At 42.4% G+C, this 19,610-nt stretch overlaps 2 protein-coding genes across 2 annotated transcripts; both read right to left on the minus strand.

The window, feature by feature from the left end:
• Positions 1–9,214: 9,214 nt before the first annotated feature.
• Positions 9,215–17,316, minus strand: LOC148196782 (uncharacterized). Its single transcript, XM_088093512.1, has 5 exons — positions 12,460–17,316; positions 11,889–12,150; positions 10,069–11,447; positions 9,467–9,639; positions 9,215–9,359 (listed from the first exon to the last, which is right to left on the minus strand). The coding sequence occupies exons 1-5, from the start codon at positions 14,014–14,016 to the stop codon at positions 9,215–9,217; spliced, it is 3,516 nt and encodes a 1,171-aa protein (XP_087949638.1). The 5' UTR covers positions 14,017–17,316.
• On the minus strand, positions 17,211–19,610 carry LOC148196783 (uncharacterized). The gene has a single exon (XM_088093513.1). It carries the CDS (start codon positions 19,608–19,610, stop codon positions 17,211–17,213), a length of 2,400 nt encoding a protein of 799 aa, XP_087949639.1.

Genomic DNA, 19,610 nt, shown 5'->3' on the forward strand with positions numbered 1-19,610 from the left:
GTTTTTTTTTTATCAATATAGCATTTTTATCAACCAACATGTCCTTAAGTTTAATTTTGATAATTAAATTTATCACTACTAGGGAAATCTCTTTAAAAATTATCTTCTGAACTAAAAGAAATGTAAGGATCAAAGCTAAAAATCCAAATAATAAACTTGTTTCAGTATAATAGTTGAGGCCGAGATGCAAATCTGATGAATGACGTCCTCTCCTTCCAGCAATGTAGTTATCCTTACGTCTTCTTCCTGCACAGGACTCTTTAGGAAGAATGGAGTGGGTACTGCGAAGGTACTCCGACGCTCAAGTCAGAAAAAAGGAATGATAAAACTTTTTAGTTCAATAACGGAAGAAATAATATTTTCTCCTTTCTCCTCTATATTCAGCAAAACATCCCTTTTTTCCTTCTGATTTTTCATATTTAACCTAACAGTAAGATAAATCGTTTACCTAAAAATCCAGTTGGTTGGAAAACTCAACTGCTTGCAAAACACAACCGCTTGGTCGTACTTGATATTGGGTTAGTTGGTTTCGTGATTTGCGACATCATGGCCAGATATTTCTAACCACTTATTCTTTAGTTTATCTGGATTAATTGATCCAGTTTGACTAAAGTTGACCGAACGTCTGTTGACTCTTACCTTTGATTGGGTTGACGTGACCCTGTGAACTAATGTTGACCGTTTGGTTTAAGCAACAGACGATCGCTAAAAGACGATCGCTGGACGATTAATGTTAGGAGCGACAATGACGAGCATATGATATGACGATCGTTCTGTCTAGCAGGTTGGCGATCGTTCGGGAATGATCATATGATAACTCATTAATATGTGACATGTTTATTCTTCGTGGTCGTCTGAATTGCCAGTCGATCGACTCAGATATCCTACCACACAAAACTTAATCAAGAAATATAATTCATGTAAATTATTGCGTTGTAGTCTTTTATTTTTCATGTGGTTGTTTCTTACGCAGTGAGTGAGTGGAGCATAAATCAAATGATTAGGTGAATGACAGTGTTTAATCAATGGATTTGTAACCACCGTGTTCCATTCAACTCAACTTTTCCTGTTTAAGTTCAATGTCTGAGTGTTTATTTCTGAAACTTTATGATTAAAAAATAAAAGTTTATTTCTAAAATATTATTATAGAAAAACATTGATGATGTATGACTGAGGAAAGTGCCACAAATTTTCTGATTAAACTATAAAGGATCGATCTCTAAAATGTTTAACACCACCATTTACTTTACATAATCAAAATTTCAAATTATTAATTACATTAAAACAATTTTAAGTAATATTATATATATATATATATGTGTGTGTTTTTGTTTTTGTTTTTGTTTTTGTCGGTGAGAGAGAGAGAAATATCTTGTATGTTTAATTAATTTAAAATATAAAAATAAAATAATTATGATCATTGTTTTTTCGTGTATGATCAAGTATAATCTAATTTATTTATTTAATTTAATTAGTTGAATTGTGTTTGTTTTTTTTATTTAATTTTGTAATAAAATAATTTTATAAATAATATTATATCTAGTATGATTTTGATCAAGTTCATGAAATTTGAAGTTCACTAACTTATTAATCAACCTAATTCTAATTACACATATTAAGTAAAATTCAATTCTATCCAAGTCTACAAAAATATAATTAAGTTGAGTCGAGTTTACTGAATTTATAAATTAGATATAATTCACTTATAATTATGAATGTCAAAACGGATCAATTTATTATATTTTTTGTTTTGGTTTGCTTGATTCACCATTATAAAAACGTGTTGAAAGTTTCTGCCATTTTTTTTAATTTGTTTACCGTATACAATTAAAACATGGTTAGTCTTATAAATATTTTATAACTTTAATTAATTAATATGTTTAATTAGATAAAGTAAGATGTTTGCTAGTTTTACGTATTAAAACATTTTTTATTATCAATAATTAGAATTTCATTAATAAAAGATTTTGGTATAAATTATAATATTACAATGTATTTTTATTTACATCTTTCAAATAAAACATATTACGAAGTTTTAGTGTTTTTCATTTTAATTTTGATATATCAATTTTAATAAAATAGAGAAAAAAAGACCTTGTGCTCTATCCATCATGAGAAATTTTGATTAAAATAATATCACTAGAACACAAATTTCTCCACTAACATATTATGTCAAGTACTTAATAACACTTCTTTCAACTTTTCAATATATCATAAATATGATCAATTAAAGTATTTTGTTTCAGTAGGGATGTAGAGACCAAAATACGAACCTAACAACCTTGCTCCCTTTCTCTCTGGTGCTGGTTTCACTGTGTTATATTTCTCTTTCTCTTCTCGGATCTTCGTAAGCAAAGTGGGCTGGGTACCTGCAAAGGCACTCCGACGCTCAAGTCAACAGGGGTGTTGTTCGAAATATGAGAAATCTCAATCAATTTTCTCTTAGGGGAAAAACGTACCTTTTTTCTGGTGTGCTTCGTATATTTAAATTAACATAATAAACCGTTTACCTGAAAATCCGGTCAGTTACTGAAGTGGAAGTTGTAACCGTCGAATTGTGCGCTGTCACTGAGTCAATTATTTCCACGATATATGGTCGTGATTCGCGGCGTTATTCAGTCAAGGTGTGTAACTGCTTAACTGCTAGATCACGGTGTCACATTCTGTATGTCGATCATCATTCGTGTCGACCTAAGTGGATGACGCGTCGGACGTATGTCTCATGTCGCGACATCGCTTATGCGGTTGTCTGTCGAGCCTCTGTATGTCGATCATCATTCGTGTCGACCTAGGTGGATGACGTGTCGGACGTATGTCTCATGTCGCGACATCGCTTATGCGGCTGTCGAGCCTCAAATGGTCGAGAGCGTCACGTGGTCGTAAGCTATTACGGTTGGTTATCAAGTGATCGACCAAGCTGTGTGGTCGAACGTCATTACAGTAACCTTCAGTGGTTGTTACTGGTTGACCGTTGGGTATCCTATGGTACATGCCCCCCAAGTCCGAGTATATGGGTGACAAAGTTACGAAGGACTTTGAATATTGTTTGGAGAGTCGAGGGGAGGTGGAGAAAACGAGGAGACGTGGAGTAGACGAGGAGTCGTTGAGAAAATGAGGAGACGTGGATAAAACGTGGATGACAGCTGGGTACGGCGTTACGAATTTTAGGGTTTTCCCGCTCCTTTAGGGAAGTGAAGAGACGCGAATTAGTAGCCGTTAGATCAAAAGAATCCTACGGCGCTTGACGAATAAACCGTTTTGGCTTCTTCAGCACGATTCAGAAGGGGTTTAGGGTCACTTTTGCAGAAAATCAGACATTGAGAGCGTGTACGGCTAGCGAGAGTGCTTCTTCTTCCGTCAGTCTCATTGCCTGCGTTACTACGAGAATCAACCAGGTAACCTTAAAATCTCTTTCGTCTTAGTGTACTTACTATTGATCATGGAAGGGAGGGGGCAGGATACTGGGGGTGAAACGCCGGGGCCGTCATCTACGGTGGAATGTGCCGCAATTACTACAGTACCGTATGGGGAGAGAGCCTTTGTATATGGAAACGTATGTGGTGAGGGTCCAGGGGGACGCATGATATCTCTGATTAGCGGAGATGAATACGCCTGGGCGGCGCGTGAGGTAAAGGAACTGAGGAGTCAATTTAGGAGTAGGGCCATCCTTATGGATTGGATTGAGAATAGTTGTGTGTTGAGGACCCTAGGGTATCAGACTTGTGTGAAATTGGTAGCGTGTCGGGAGGATGAGAGGGTTTGTCATGGGAGGGAGAATGCTGCTGATGAATTTTTTTACTGTTATGCTGCGTTATTCTACGATTTGTATGTAAGATTGCCGTTCACCACTTTCCAAATAGATGTTTTGCGAACCTTGAATGTTGCACCTAGCCAACTGCATCCCAATAGTTGGGGATATGTACAGGCCTTCGGAGTGTTGTGTGGGGTGTTAGGAATTAGGCCTACTGTAGGCTTGTTTTTATACTTCTTTAGATGTCGCCCGCTTGCGACGAAGGGGTGGGTGTCACTGATTTCAGAACCAGGTAACGCAATTTTAGAGCTTTACCTGCAATCGTATAGGGGTTTTAAGGAAAAATTTTTTAAGGTGTCGATCACCGATGCTGGTCGACGGTTCTTTTTTGATGGTGAGGGGAATCCCAGATTTCCCTTATATTGGACACAGGAGCCTCTGAAATTTACCTCGTGGCCGGAGGATAAGATGACGATTGAAGAGTTTGAGGCTTTGAGTGTGTTGACCTCGTTGCCCCGCCCCTTCTCTTCACGTCAGATTATAGATTGCCTCGAGTTCGATGACGCGGGGGCGAGGGTGTTTGGTATGTGTCTTTACCTACTACTTTTGTAAATTGTTATGTTGTTGCTGACCAGTGTGGGTGGATGTTTGTGTTTGCAGAGATAATGGGAAGGAAAGGTAGGGGTATCAGTTGGTTTCAGAGCATTGATAGCGAGAGGGATGAAGGTAATCGGCCAGGGTCGTCTGTTGAGCAACAACGCTCCCAGGTGCCACCATCTGGTCCACCTCCAGTCGCAATGGCGTCGGTTGGGGAGACAACACAAGTTGAGGTGCCCCTTGTGCGCAAAAGGAAAGCCAAGACAGTCGACCCTAACCGCGAGGCGTCAAAGAAAAGTAAGGAGGTGGTTGAAGACACTGAACGTCCCCTTCCGCTGGGCATATGGGATCGCGCCTTCATGCCGGGTCATAGAGTGGACCTCAACCTGGATGCTTCAGAGAAGAAGGTGATCGAGAACATGAGCGAGCAACAAATTGCTGACAGCTTGCTGGAGATGAATACACGAGCCCAAGCGCTGGCTTGGCATCTGGCGTATGCTTCGGATAGGGGTCAGATGCGGTCTGAGTTAGAAAAGGTGCGTGCCCAACTGAAAGAGCTTGCCGAGGTCCATGCTGGCTGTGAGGTCAGGCAGAAGCGTGCTGAAGAAATGTTGAAGGAGGGTGAGGCACGGTGGAATAAGACTCGGGAAGCTGGGGTGGTCCTCCAACAAGAACGCGATCAGATGGCGAGGGATCTGGACCAAGCGAAGAACTCGATGCTGATAGTGGCCCGAGAGAGAAATGCGCTGAAGGTAGAAATCTTTGAGCACAAGGAGTTGATCGAGGAGCTGAAGGATGCGGTCATGGATGAACATAAGAAAGGCTTCAGGAAGGCGTTGAGGCAAGTCGGGCACTTGCTTCAGGTATCGACCAAGGGAGCTGAATTTGACGTCCGTAAGGATGTGCATGAAGGTCAGTTGAAGCCCTTGAAAGAAATTCCGGAGGACGCTGTCCTCGAGGGGGAAGAGGATGAGGAGGTGGTCGCCAACAACGAGCCCGAACGAGCAACGGAGGTCAATGAGCCCGCCAAGGAGAGTGCTGAAACGGTTGAAGGCGATACATCTAAAATTGTAATAGATTAGGATGTAGTAAGGATTTGTACATACATACTTGGGTATTTTGTTGATGACTATTATCTTGAAATTTGATAATACATGAATGCTTGACGTTGAAACAGAAGGCGTTTTGCATGTGTGGCGATATTGCAGTTTGTTTTATTCTGCCACTTATTTGTAGTGATCGTTAAGTGTGAGTGTCGAGTACACTGGTAACGTGTCGTGGGACAGTCGAGTGCGATAGTCGAGTGAGGAGAATATGGGGTGTTCGAGGGTGAACATCTACCCGAGGGAGTGTATCCCAAGCATATTGGGTGTTCATGGGTGAACATCGACCAATGGGAGTGTATCCCGAGCGTACTGGGTGTTCAAGGGTGAACATCTACCAGTGAGTGTGCTCTTAAGCCCTTTGTGTGTAGAAGGGTCCGGTACGACAAGCCTGGGACTCGACATTAGCACAGTGATAAATGAATCTAAACAATAACATGATGAAATGTAATCTTTATTCGATAACTGAATTCGATAGTGTTGTAAAAAGAATGAACAAGACATTAACTAAAGTAATGTTTGAGGTGGGTGGCGTTCCAGGTATTGGGGACTGGTCGTCCATCAAGAAGCTGGAGGCGATATGCGCCGTTCAACATGTTCTCTGCGACCCGAAAGGGTCCTTCCCAGTTAGCTGCAAGCTTGCCATGGGCTCGATTCTTCCGAGCCTCTCCCCGCTTTCGCCACACCAAATCGCCACTTTTGAAGGCTCGGGGCTTGACCTTGGTATTGTATCGTCGAGAGAGCATGCGCTTCTGGGCCTCAGCGCGGACGGTGGCAACCTCTCGACGTTCAGGAAGGGCGTCGAGATTCGTCCGTAACTGCTCTTCATTAAGCGACATATCAGTGATTTGGCGTCTCAATGAGGGCTCGCCTACCTCGACTGGGAGCATGGCATCAGTGCCGTAGGTTAAGTTGAAGGGCGTCTCCCCGGTAGATCCATGGGGAGTGCATCTGTATGCCCAAAGGACTTCTGGTAGCTCCTCCACCCATAAACTCTTGGCGTCACCGAGTCGCTTTTTTAGCTCTGTCAGAACTGCTTTGTTTGCGGCTTCGGCTTGGCCGTTTGTTTGAGGATGTTCGACTGATGAGGTGACATGCTTAATGCCTAAATTGCTAAGGAAATCTTCCAACTTGCGTTCGATGAATTGGCGACCATTGTCGGTGATGATCTTCTGAGGGAGACCGAACCGACAGATGAGACGCCAAATGAATTTCTGCACTCGTTGGGCGCTGATGACAGATAGTGGTTCAGCTTCTATCCATTTTGTGAAATAATCGACCGCCACTAAGAGGAACTTGTTTTGGGCTTTGGCGATCGGCAGAGGTCCCACTATGTCGAGACCCCATTGGGCGAATGGCCAAGGAGAAACGATATTATGCAAATCTTCGGGAGGTGCACGTATGTCGTGACCATGTGCTTGACAGGAGAAACACTTCTTGACGAAAGCCTCACAATCGCGGTCGAGCGTAGGCCAGTAGTACCCTGCACGGAGTACACGTGCTCTCAGGGTGCGTTTGCCAGAGTGGAAACCACATATTCCGGTGTGCAATTCACGCAGTACATAGTCCGCCTCCTCTTCTGAGATGCATTTTAGCAGAGGAGTGCTGTGGCCGCGACGATAGAGGTCGTCACCTATACACAAAAAACGCGCAATGCGTTTGGAATCAGCCACGGTGATGTTATCTCCTTGCTCCTGCCGTTCCATGAGATGTTTGATGTTATGTCGCCAGTCTGTCATAGGTGGTGACACATTGGTGACGAAAGCTTCCACCACAGGACGGTCGAGTGTCGTCCGAATGACTGAGGATAACTGTGCTCGCTCTTTACAATGAGCTAATTTAGACAAAAGGTCTGCTCTTGCGTTTTGCTCCCGGGGTATATGGAGGATATTAATTTCGACAAAATGTCGGAGTAAGGTCTGAACCGTGTGGAAGTAACGTAACAGCTGATTGTCCTTGACTTGATAGACTCCATTCACATGGCTGACGACCAACTTCGAGTCCATTCGACATTCTAAATGCTCGACCGAGAACTCTCTAGCCAGGGATAATCCGGCGATCAGGGCTTCGTACTCGGCCTGGTTGTTGCTAACTGGAAAGTTGAATATGATGGCTTGTTCTATAACTGAACCATCAGGCCCTTCTAGGACGATGCCGGCTCCTCCCCCCTTTTTGTCGGAAGAGCCGTCGACGCTGAGTAGCCACGTTGTCGTGGAGTTTCCTTGGGCAGGTATGAGCTCAGATGCGAAATCTGCCAAATGTTGGCCCTTGATAGACCCACGTGGCTCGTAACGGAGTCCGAACTCAGATAGTTCGACGGACCAGGCGACCATTCTTCCTGCCAAGTCTGGTTTGCGGAGGATCTTGGCTATGGGGTGATCTGTGCGGACTACCACCTGATGGCTCTGGAAGTATGGGCGAAGTCGTCTAGAGGCGGTGAGAAGGGCCAATGCGAACTTCTCAATTCGAGAATATCGCTCCTCTGCCCCTTGCAACGTACGACTGGTAAAATATATTAACTTGAGGGAGGGTGCTTCCTGTACCAGGGCTGCACTAACGGCATGCTGGGAAGCTGAGATATACAGCTGCAAGTCGGATCCCTCGTCCGGCCGAGCCATAACGGGAGGACTGGTTAAGATGTGTTTGACGGTGTTGAATGCAGTCTCACAATCATCGTTCCAGTGTTGCGGGGAACCCTTTTTCAAATTCCTAAGGATGGGTTTGATGTGTTCAGCCAGCTTTGGAATAAATCTGGATAGGGCGGTGAGGCGACCCACTAGACGTTGTACCTCCCTCAGGGTCTTTGGAGAAGACATGTCTAGTACCGCCCTGCACTTGTCGGGGTTGGCTTCGATGCCTCGACGTGTGAGCATGAATCCTAAGAACTTGCCGGTGGGGACGCCGAAAGTACATTTGGAAGGATTGAGGCGCATGCTATACCGTCGGAGTTGGCCGAAGACCTCCTTCAAATCCTGCAGGTGCTGTTCCACAGAATTGCTGCGAATGACCATGTCGTCAACATACACGTCCATACAACGTCCTATCTGATGATGGAAGACTTTATCCATGAGGCGTTGATAAGTGGCCCCGACATTTTTCAATCCAAACGGCATTACTTCGTAGCAGTAATTGGCGCGTTCGGTGATGAAGGCTGTTTTGCTTTGATCGGGGTGATACATAGGGATCTGGTTGTACCCCGAGTACGCGTCTAGAAAACTTAATACGACATGACCCGAAGCTCCATCTACGAGGCGATCGATGCTGGGCAGGGGATACGAGTCTTTAGGGCATGCCTTGTTGAGGTCAGTGAAATCGACACACATCCGCCATTGACCGTTCGACTTCTTGACCATAACTACGTTTGAGAGCCACGTTGATGGAAGCATCCTTGCAATTCAATCACGAACACTTCCAAAACCAGAGAAGGCAGCGGTTAGTTGGATGACGATGAGGCACGGTAAGTGTTTGATGAATGTTTCAATGAAGGTGTATGAGTAGATCAAGGAATCTCAAGCTCCGAAAGCCTTCCAAGAGGGAAGGAAGCTAGAGGAGAATGTGCAGAATAGGCACAAAGTGTTTGAACTCTGAAAGAATGTCTGGAGAAATCTCAACAGCATATCATTATCAATTCAAAGTTGAATTTACAAAGGATGAAGCCCCCTATTTATAGATGAAGGAGAACTTCTAAGACGTGTGATGCAAGCTATTCTAAAGGCACGTGATGCAATGAAAAGAAGCTTGGGAAGCAAGCTAAGTTTGCCAGCTAAGCAGAACTGCAGAGGAAGATGGAGTTGCTGTCTGCAGTGTTCATGCATCTGAGCGTAACAGCAACATCTTCAATTTTATCTCCTTTGCTTTTCCTTGCTTGGTTACTCCTCCAAGTGTTTTGCCAAGCTTTATTTAATGACCTACAAAACAATGTAAAGTTATTTAAAGAGGAGGAAGAGTTTAGTAATTAATACTCCATAAGAGCAAAGTAGTTAGTGCTCCCTCTTCCTCTTGGATTCTCTTAGACATGGCTCTTGTTAAAGGTCCTATGTTGAGCTTGGATGGTCCTCCATCAGTCCCTCCCTCTTGAAAAAGATCTGTCCCCAGATCTTGGGAACCCTGTTGGGCATCTCCTATGAAAGGAATTAGATCACAAATGTTAAAAGTAGGACTGACGCCATAACTTTCAGGAAGATCTAACTGATATGCATTATCATTTATCTTCTTGATCACTTTGAAAGGACCATCACCTCTAGGGCTTAATTTGGATTTGCGTTGAGAAGGAAATCTATCCTTTCTCAAGTGAAGCCAAACTAAGTCTCCTTCTTTTAAGAGTACTTGTTTTCTCCCTTTGTTGTTGTATTCAGAATACTTTTGAGTTTGTTTTTCAATATGTGTTTTAACCTTTTCATGCAACTTTTTGATGAACTCCGCTTTAGAAAGACCTTCTTTATGAAGAAAAGAAGATGTTTCTGGAAGAGGAAGTAGATCAAGAGGTGTGAGAGGGTTAAAACCATAAACAACCTCAAAAGGAGAAAGTTTAGTAGTTTTGTGAACTACTCTATTATAAGCAAACTCTATATGAGGTAGATGATCATCCCAATTTTTAATATTGCCCTTCAACATTACCCGTAATAGAGTAGATAGAGACCTATTTACTACTTCTGTTTGCCCATCAGTTTGTGGGTGACATGTAGTAGAAAATAGTAGTTTAGTTCCTAGCTTAGCCCAAAGTGTTTTCCAAAAGTAGCTAAGAAACTTAACATCTCTATCAGAAACTATAGTTTTGGGTAAACCATGCAATTTAACAACTTCTTTAAAGAAGAGTTTTGCTATATAGCTAGCATCATCTACTTTGTGGCAAGGTATAAAATGAGCCATTTTACTAAATCGATCAACCACCACAAAGATAGAATCAAAGCCCTTTTGAGTTCTGGGTAGACCTAAGACAAAATCCATACTAATGTCTTCCCAAGGGGTACTAGCTATGGGAAGAGGAAGATAGAGTCCATGAGGCATTACTTTAGACTTAGCTTGTAAACAAACTATGCAACTAGAACAATGCTTTTGGACATCTATTCTCATGTGTGGCCAATAAAATTTGCTTTTCAAAGTATGAAGAGTTTTATCAACTCCATGATGGCCCATGAGTCCTCCACCATGACTTTCTTTGATAAGAAGCTTTCGAATAGATCCTTGGGGTATGCATAGTTTTCCTTTATTAAAAAGATACCCCTCAGAAATATAAAATCCATCGAATGGCTTCTTAAGACAAGATGCATAAGTAGATGCAAAGGTAGGATCAGATTCATAAAGTTGTTTAATGTCATCAAAACCTAGTATTTGGGATCCTAGAGTAACTAACAATGCATGTCGTCTAGATAAAGCATCCGCAACAACATTAGTACTCCCCTTTTTATGTTTGATGACGTATTGAAACTGCTCAAGGTACTCAATCCACTTTGCATGTCGCTTGTTCAACTTCCCTTGCCCTTTAAGATACTTGAGAGATTCATGGTCAGTGTTTATTATAAACTCTTGAGACACTAAGTAATGCTCCCAAGTTTTCAATGCTCGAATGAGGGCATAAAGTTCTTTGTCATAGGTAGGATAATTCAAAGTAGGTCCCCTAAGTTTTTCACTAAAATAAGCTATTGGGTGACCTTCTTGTATAAGAACAGCGCCTATTCCTACCCCAGAAGCATCACATTCTACTTGAAAAGCTTTGGAAAAATTAGGTAAATGTAGAATGGGTGCATGTGTTAACTTATGCTTTAAGGTCTCAAAAGCTAGACTTTGTTTCTCATCCCATTTGAATGGCACATCCTTCTTCAAAAGTTCATTAAGGGGAGCAGCAAGAGTAGAAAAATTTTGTACAAAACGTCTATAGAAACCTGCTAGACCTAGAAAACTTCTTACTTCTCCCACTGTTTTGAGGATAGGCCATTCTTGGATAGCTTTGATTTTGCTAGGATCAACATGTACTCCTTCTTTCCCAACTTTGAAGCCTAGAAAAATAACACTCTCTTGACAAAAGGTACATTTGTCAAAGTTGGCAAATAAATGGTGTTGTCTAAGCAAAATCAATACTTTCCTCACATGATGAAGATGTTCTTTAAGACCTTTGCTATAAATTAAAATATCATCAAAGTAGACTACAACAAAACTGCCTATGTATTCCTGAAGGACATGATTCATTAATCGCATGAAGGTACTAGGAGCATTGGTTAAGCCAAAAGGCATGACTAACCATTCATAAAGGCCAAATTTGGTCTTAAAAGCGGTTTTCCATTCATCTCCTTCTTTAATTCTGATTTGATGATACCCACTTTTAAGATCAATCTTGGTGAACATGTTTGCTCCATGTAATTCATCTAGCATATCGTCCAATCTAGGAATAGGGTGTCGATACTTGACTGTAATGTTGTTAATAGCCCTGCAATCTGTACACATTCTCCAAGATCCATCTTTCTTAGGTACTAACAACACTGGCACCGCACAAGGGCTAAGGCTTTTCTGTATCCACCCTTTTCCCAATAAATCATTAACCTGCTTCTCTATCTCTTTGGTTTCTGTGGGGTTAGTCCTATAGGCTGGCCTATTAGGAAGACTGGCTCCTGGAATTAAATCAATTTGATGTTCAATTCCCCGAAGAGGTGGTAAACCACTTGGAACCTCTTTAGGAAATAAATCATTAAACTCTTTCAAAAGCTTTTGTAACCCCTTTGGATGAGAATCAAGTGGATGATTTATGGAAAGAAGTGCCTCCTTACAATAGAGAAGAAAGTGAGGTTGTCCAAGGAAAAGATTTTTGGAAGTGTGTGGTGGGACAACTTCATTGGTTGAGGCACTTTCAACCAAACTCAACTTCGTCTCTTTGGAAACTTTATTAGAGTAAAGTTTCTTCTCACCATCCAACTTCTTCTTAAGTATTATCTGATCCTCTCGCACTTGTGATGGTGTAAGAGGACTCAAGATAATCTTTTTGCCTTTATGTTGAATGGTGATCTTGTTGGTGACTCCATCATGCAAAGCCTGTTTGTCAAATTGCCAAGGCCGTCCAAGTAAAATGTGACCCGCTTCCATTGGAACAATATCACAAATGATTTGGTCTTCATACTTGCCTATGGAAATGGGAACACTTACTTGTTCCGTAACAACTATTCCTTCATCCTCTTTTATCCATTGAAGTTTGTAAGGTTTAGGATGAGGAGTAGGAGTTAAGCCTAGCTTTTCAACCATTCTAGTGCTACAACAATTACAACAAGAACCACTATCCACAATCATAGAACATGTTTTATCAAGAACTTTGCAGCGAGTGTGGAATAGGTTTTCTCGTTGAGTTTGTTCTAAGTCAACATGCTTTGCCTCAAGGAGTCTCCTAACTATGAGAAGATCTCCATCGCAAGGTGGAGCTTCATGTTCCTCTTCAGATGAGGACAACTCAGACACACTAGAGGATGACTCCTCACTATTACTTTTATGTTCAAGGATATAGGTTGACTTTTTAAAGTGACACTCAGTTGAATAGTGTCCTCTGGCCCCACATTTGAAACATCTAGTCTCCCTACCCCTGGTATCTCTGGGTGGCTCTCTTGGAATTCTTTGTTCTTTTCCTTTATAGCTTTCTTTTTCCCTTTTTAGCTCTCTATCTTTGCTTTTGAACTTATCTTGTGTCCTTTCTTGCTCTCTCTCCTTGGTTTCCTCATATCTTGGAAAGCTACCCTCCCTCCTAAGATCTCTCCTATATGATGATGTGGTAGGGTAGGTTCTTTTTGCGGAAGCTTTTCTCCTGTTTTGTTCTTCCACTCTCACACATAGCTGGACAAAATCATTTAGATCTAAGTAAGGTAAGAGTTCTACCTTATCTCTAATCTCATAGTTTAATCCACTCTGGAATCTAGCTATGGTGAATCTCTCCTCCTCTTTGATTCCCGCTCTCAACATGAGTAACTCTAATTTTTGCCTATATTCTTCAACACTCATGTTTCTTTGTTGAAGTCTATGGAGCTTGTCCATGACTTCTCTAGCATAATAGGCTGGGACATGTCGCCTGTGTAAGGCTGCTTTCAACTCATTCCAATATTGGATTTTGTAGTCGCCATTCATCCTTTGGTCCCTTATGATGGATGTCCACCAATAAAGGGCTGCACCTTGAAAGGTTAAGGTGGCTAGGGTCACTCTCCTCCTATCATCTATGTTGTAGCATTCAAAAATTTGTTCAACCTTCATCTCCCACTCAAAGTATTCTTCAACATTATCTCTCCCATAGAAAGGAGGAAGGTCAAGCTTAGGTTCTACATGATGTTCTCTATGGTTGTGATGTCGCCTAGGAGGGTGTTGATAGTGATCATAAGGTTGGTAAGTATGGTGATCACTATGGTGGGAATGATCATCTTGATCATAATTTTGCCTATGAGAGTGATTTCCCTGTGTGTGCCTGCTTTGATTGATAGTAAGAGTGGCGACTATTTGCCTTAGCTCATTCAACTCAGTCTTGGTTCTATTGAGCTCTTCTCGCAACTCTATGTTCTCTTGATCTTGAGTGACATTACCTTGAACACTAGAGTGACTCATGCTTGTGAAGTAGAGAAATTATTTTCACAATGATTTGAAAACCTTGCACAAGTATGAATCAAAACTTTTGAAAAGAGAATTTGAGGTGTTTTTGGTAAATGACTTCGATAGAGATTCTAAAGGTGATGAAACCGAATAGCTCCCAGGAAGGAGAGGTGAGTCACAATGGACAAGCTTAGAAACCTTGTCCTTCCTTAGCCAGAGTGTCTCCTGACGCTTCTCACCCAAGTTTCTAGATAGAAGTCATTCAAAACCTTTTTGAAATGCAAAGATGGTATGCTCCTAGAAACCAAACGAAGGTTTAACTATGTGAAACGCGCTCCTAAGTATCACGGAGACTTAAAACATAAAAGACAATCAAGCAAGAAAATAAATGAATGGAAATGGAAGACAATGATAACCGGCCCTATGTGAAAGTGCAAGTGACACTTGGAGCCCCTTGACACACTTTCACTCTAATAAGTGGGAACTAACTATTACAATGTTGCTTAGTAGACTTGGAATTGCTTGGATAGCATTTTTCCAAGTTACTTTAAGTTTGAAAAATGTAAAGCAATTAAACTTCAAAGGTTCCGTGATACAAAGCTGAAAAAATGGAGAAAAAAGAGCTATTCTATGTATACAAGGGAGGCTACCAAATCTGAATGTAGTTTAGCTCCAAAAGTATGTGAAATTTTTGGTGTGAAGGGTGGGGAAATGCTGCTGAAAACTGCACAAGAATGGAGCTTGGAGAACAACCTTTGTAGCCAATTCTACAAACTCTCCACTTCCTAGTATGCTACCCTCTTGGAGGAAGCTTGTTGGAACTTGGATCACCTCAAAATGAAGTCACACTCCACTGTCAAACACTGAAACCGTGAGGTGATGGAAAATCTGCTGCACTAGAAATTAGTTAACCAAAAACCAGTTTTTAAACATAGTTTGGAAGCCAAAAATGATGAATGCAAGTGATATACGGCTAGAACAAAAGGTAGCACTCAAAAGGAACCTAGGATAGGGTCTAGAACAGATTATAAAAGCAAGAAAAGACTCAAAACAGTGAGGAAAAATCTGTGCTGTAAAACTGTTTGATGTAATTTCCAAACTGTTTGTCAAAATGCCACAAAGAACTGTAGAACTTGTGTTTTCTGGTTTTTTGATGTGTAAACTGGATTGCAGGGATTTAATTGCCTTTTTCAGATTGGTTTACACCTGTGTATGGATTTAATTGTGTTTGGGACAAGATCCCCAGCTTTTGCCAAACCAGTTTACAATTTGAATCTAAGATGGTGGCTAAAAATATGACAACAGCAGTAAAAGTGGCTGAAAAATAAGAAACAACAGTATGGAATTTGAATGGCAGTGAAGTCAACTGCTCAATGACACTTCAAGCAGCTTTATAGCATCATAATAGGTGTGTCCAAGCACTCAATCAGCAAAGAAATTGACTGCTGTAAAAGATGACAAGTGCACTACTTAAAAATGAGGAAAATTTGGTGATGCAGCAAGTCAATACTAAGTTGGCTCAAAATTTACCATATGAACAGTAACCAACCAATTTCAATTCACCAAAAATGACTCGAAACTCAATGAAACTGATCTAAAACAGACAAGATCTCAATATGAGTTGTGCACTTGCATATTTCAAGTAAAATGATGGTTCAAGATTTGAAATGATACCTTGGCTATGAAAAGAGCAATTGGACAGTGCAAACAGGTTTTAAATGATCAAATGAATGTGTTCAAACAGTTGCAATGCACAGAAACATACACATGCTCGAAATCATAGTCAGAGTTGCTAATTATGCAGCAAAAAAACTAGAAATCTGCATTAGAATTGAAAAAATTACATAGAATCAAGGCTGGCTGGATCAAACAAGATAGAAGAATGGTCCTATGCACTAGATCTAGCTTAGAAAAGATGAGCTAGAAGATTAAAATGACCTAAGACACAAGCAATGATATCAAGTACGGTGCAAAACTTGAAAATATTGTGACATTACCGAAACAGAGTTTTAAACAACTCAACTACTCTTTTTGTGATTCTGTGAGGATTGTGTGTTGTTATACTTCTAGCAATGCTTAAGAACATCACAAAAACTCGTACAAAGCTTAACAATCACTAAATCTGAATCAAAACAGATTACAAAATATAAACCCAGAACTTGACTTTTTTCTGCAGAATTTGGAACCAAAAACAGTGTGCACTGCTGTTAACTCAAATGATCAAGCTGATTTGATGTCATTGCTTTATAGGATCAACATAGAGCTTAGTAGATGCACACGACTCAAAGAAAACGAAAAAAAAAAAAAAAAAAAAAAACGAAGCTGAAAACAGTAGCAATTACTTGACGGAATTAAAACTGCAGTGATTTTCTGCACATGACCGTGATACAAAACGGAAATGATGAATTTAGATGAATTGGATTCAATTAAAAGAATTGCACCGATTAAAATGAAGAACAAACACTAACGAACAGTGAATAGAATCAAACATTCACTCAAACAAAGAATCAAACCAGAAAACAAAATGGAACTGTGACATATATGAACAGCACAAGACGGAAAAAAAAACAGAGGAATGGATACGAGACACTTAGCTCTTGAAGCGTGACTGAAACGACTGGCTCTTGATGCCAAATGATGGAAGCATCCTTGCAATTCAATCACGAACACTTCCAAAACCAGAGAAGGCAGCGGTTAGTTGGATGACGATGAGGCACGGTAAGTGTTTGATGAATGTTTCAATGAAGGTGTATGAGTAGATCAAGGAATCTCAAGCTCCGAAAGCCTTCCAAGAGGGAAGGAAGCTAGAGGAGAATGTGCAGAATAGGCACAAAGTGTTTGAACTCTGAAAGAATGTCTGGAGAAATCTCAACAGCATATCATTATCAATTCAAAGTTGAATTTACAAAGGATGAAGCCCCCTATTTATAGATGAAGGAGAACTTCTAAGACGTGTGATGCAAGCTATTCTAAAGGCACGTGATGCAATGAAAAGAAGCTTGGGAAGCAAGCTAAGTTTGCCAGCTAAGCAGAACTGCAGAGGAAGATGGAGTTGCTGTCTGCAGTGTTCATGCATCTGAGCGTAACAGCAACATCTTCAATTTTATCTCCTTTGCTTTTCCTTGCTTGGTTACTCCTCCAAGTGTTTTGCCAAGCTTTATTTAATGACCTACAAAACAATGTAAAGTTATTTAAAGAGGAGGAAGAGTTTAGTAATTAATACTCCATAAGAGCAAAGTAGTTAGTGCTCCCTCTTCCTCTTGGATTCTCTTAGACATGGCTCTTGTTAAAGGTCCTATGTTGAGCTTGGATGGTCCTCCATCACACGTAGTGTACGTTAACCCCCTGATGAATCGGGCGTTCATCAACTTGTCGACTTCAACCTGGATGGCTTGACGCTTTTCCTCTCCGAACCTTCGCTTCTTCTGGGCGACTGGTCGTGCCTCCCGGAAGATTGACAACCTGTGAGCCATAACCCCTGGATGGATTCCTGGCATGTCAGCGGCTGTCCATGCGAATAAGTCTGCATTGGTTCGCAGTATATGACCTAGGGCGTGTTCCTCGCCCAAGGGAAGGTCTCCGCCAATGCTGGTGGTTTTAGACGCTTCATTCGTCAGGGATAGGAGTTTGACTTCGCCTTGCGGATGAAGACGTTCGTCTACATTGGTCCGGGGGTCTAAGTCAACTGCTGCTGCCTCGACTCTTCTTGCCCTTTTGGATGGAACAAAAGGGGTGACTTTTAACCCGGCGACATAACATTGTCGGGCAATTTGCTGATCGGCTCTGACGGTACAAACAGTACCGTGATCTGTCGGGAACTTCATGGCGAGGTGAGGAGTAGATACTATTGCCCCGAACGCATTCAGGCAAGGTCGTCCTAGCAGAGCATTGTACGACGTGTTTGCCTCGACCAAAATAAATCGGACCCGAAGCTCAGGAGCTTCTCGACTTGTTCCGAGCCGAGTCCGTAAGTCAAGGTATCCCCTGGTGTCTACTCTTTCCCCTGAGAATCCGACAATCTGCTCGTTAAACGGGGCGATGAGATCCTCGGATAGGTCCATTTTCTGAAAGGTGGACCAGTACAAGATATTGACTGAACTTCCTTGATCGACGAGGACTTTGCTGACATCATAGCGAGCTATGTTAGCCGTGATGACCATAGGATCGTCATGGTCGGGGTCGGGTGCATGGAAGTCAGCGTTGGTGAACGTAATGTCGGGGATCGACCGAGCCTGCCGCTCGATCATATGGACCGACTTCAATTGTCTCAAATGTCGCTTCCTCGCCGAAGCCGACACACCTCCTCCAGCGAAGCCACAAGATATGGTGTCGATGCGGCCTCGGACTGAGCGTTCTCTCTCTATGCGTCGAGGCGGACTGCGCGACCGCCTGCGGTGTCGATCATCCCTGGGGGGTGATCGTTGGGGACTTCGCCTAGGAGGGTCTCTTCGGCGAGGAGTTGTTGCTCTAGTGGAAACTCTCTCCTTGACATAGTTCTGGAGATAACCTGCCCGAATGAGTCGTTCTAACTCGTCTTTTACCATGTTGCACTCTTCCGTGTCGTGCCCATGGTTCATGTGGAACCGGCAGGTTTTGCTGTTATCCGCATTCTTGGGAGTGACTTTTCGCCGCACGGTGAGAAGTTCGGCGTGTAAGGCCTCTTCCAGGACCCTCGTCCTTGGTGCGTTGAGGGCCGTGTAACGATCGTATTTAGATGTCCACCCCGACTCCTTCCGAGGTACTCGGTCTGGCCTGTAGTCGTTGGGGGGTCGTTTCGCTGGTTTTCTTGTCTCCTGATTGGGGGCATCTTGGTGGTGCTTCTTTCTGGCATTACGGTGGTCTTCAATGCGGATGAATTTTGCCACAGTAGATTGTAATTCTTCCATGGATGCTGGAGGGTCAGCATATAATTGTTCCGAAAATTGCCCCGGCTTTAAGCAGGACGACAGATTGCTGATGATGAAAGTAGGAGTTATGTCCGGCACTCGCCGGGCTGTCTCGATGTACCGCTGCATGAAAGCTTTCAAGGTCTCATCCTTTTCCTGTCTGGTATGGACAAGCTCAGTAGCAGTCATCGCCGGTTTTTTATTTGCCGCGTACTGTTTCCGGAATAAAGATTCGACGGTTGCGAAGCAATCTATGGAATATCGGGGAAGTTTATGGAACCATTCCAGAGCTTCCCCCTTGAGGGATAAGGAGAAAGCTCTGCATATCACCGGATCGCTATCGGTATAGAATGCCATGGCATCTATAAAATTGCGTAGATGGTCATCAGGATCTTCAGAGCCATTGTAGCGTTCCAGAGTTGGAGGAGGCTTGTCCGGCATGTTTGCTTGCATGATGGCTTCTGTGAATGGAAGCAGGTTAGTGAGGCGCATAGGAGTAGGCCCCCTCCTTCCTCCACCGGCCCGTTGGGAGGCTTCCCCATGATGGCTGGCCTCGTTATCTTCCTGTCTGTTGGAAGCAGATAACTCTGGCGTTGGGATCTGTGCTCGCAGTGCCGCCATCTCCTCTGCGTGTTTACGCTGAATCTCCTGCATGGTTTGTGCCTGTGCCTCAAGTTGCGCTTGCAATTGCCTGATCAAATCGTGCGTATCGGAATTTTCCAT

This window comes from Vigna umbellata, chromosome 6 (assembly GCF_029865625.1).
Source record: "Vigna umbellata cultivar VRB3 chromosome 6, Vumbellata_1.0, whole genome shotgun sequence".
NCBI lineage: Eukaryota > Viridiplantae > Streptophyta > Magnoliopsida > Fabales > Fabaceae > Vigna > Vigna umbellata.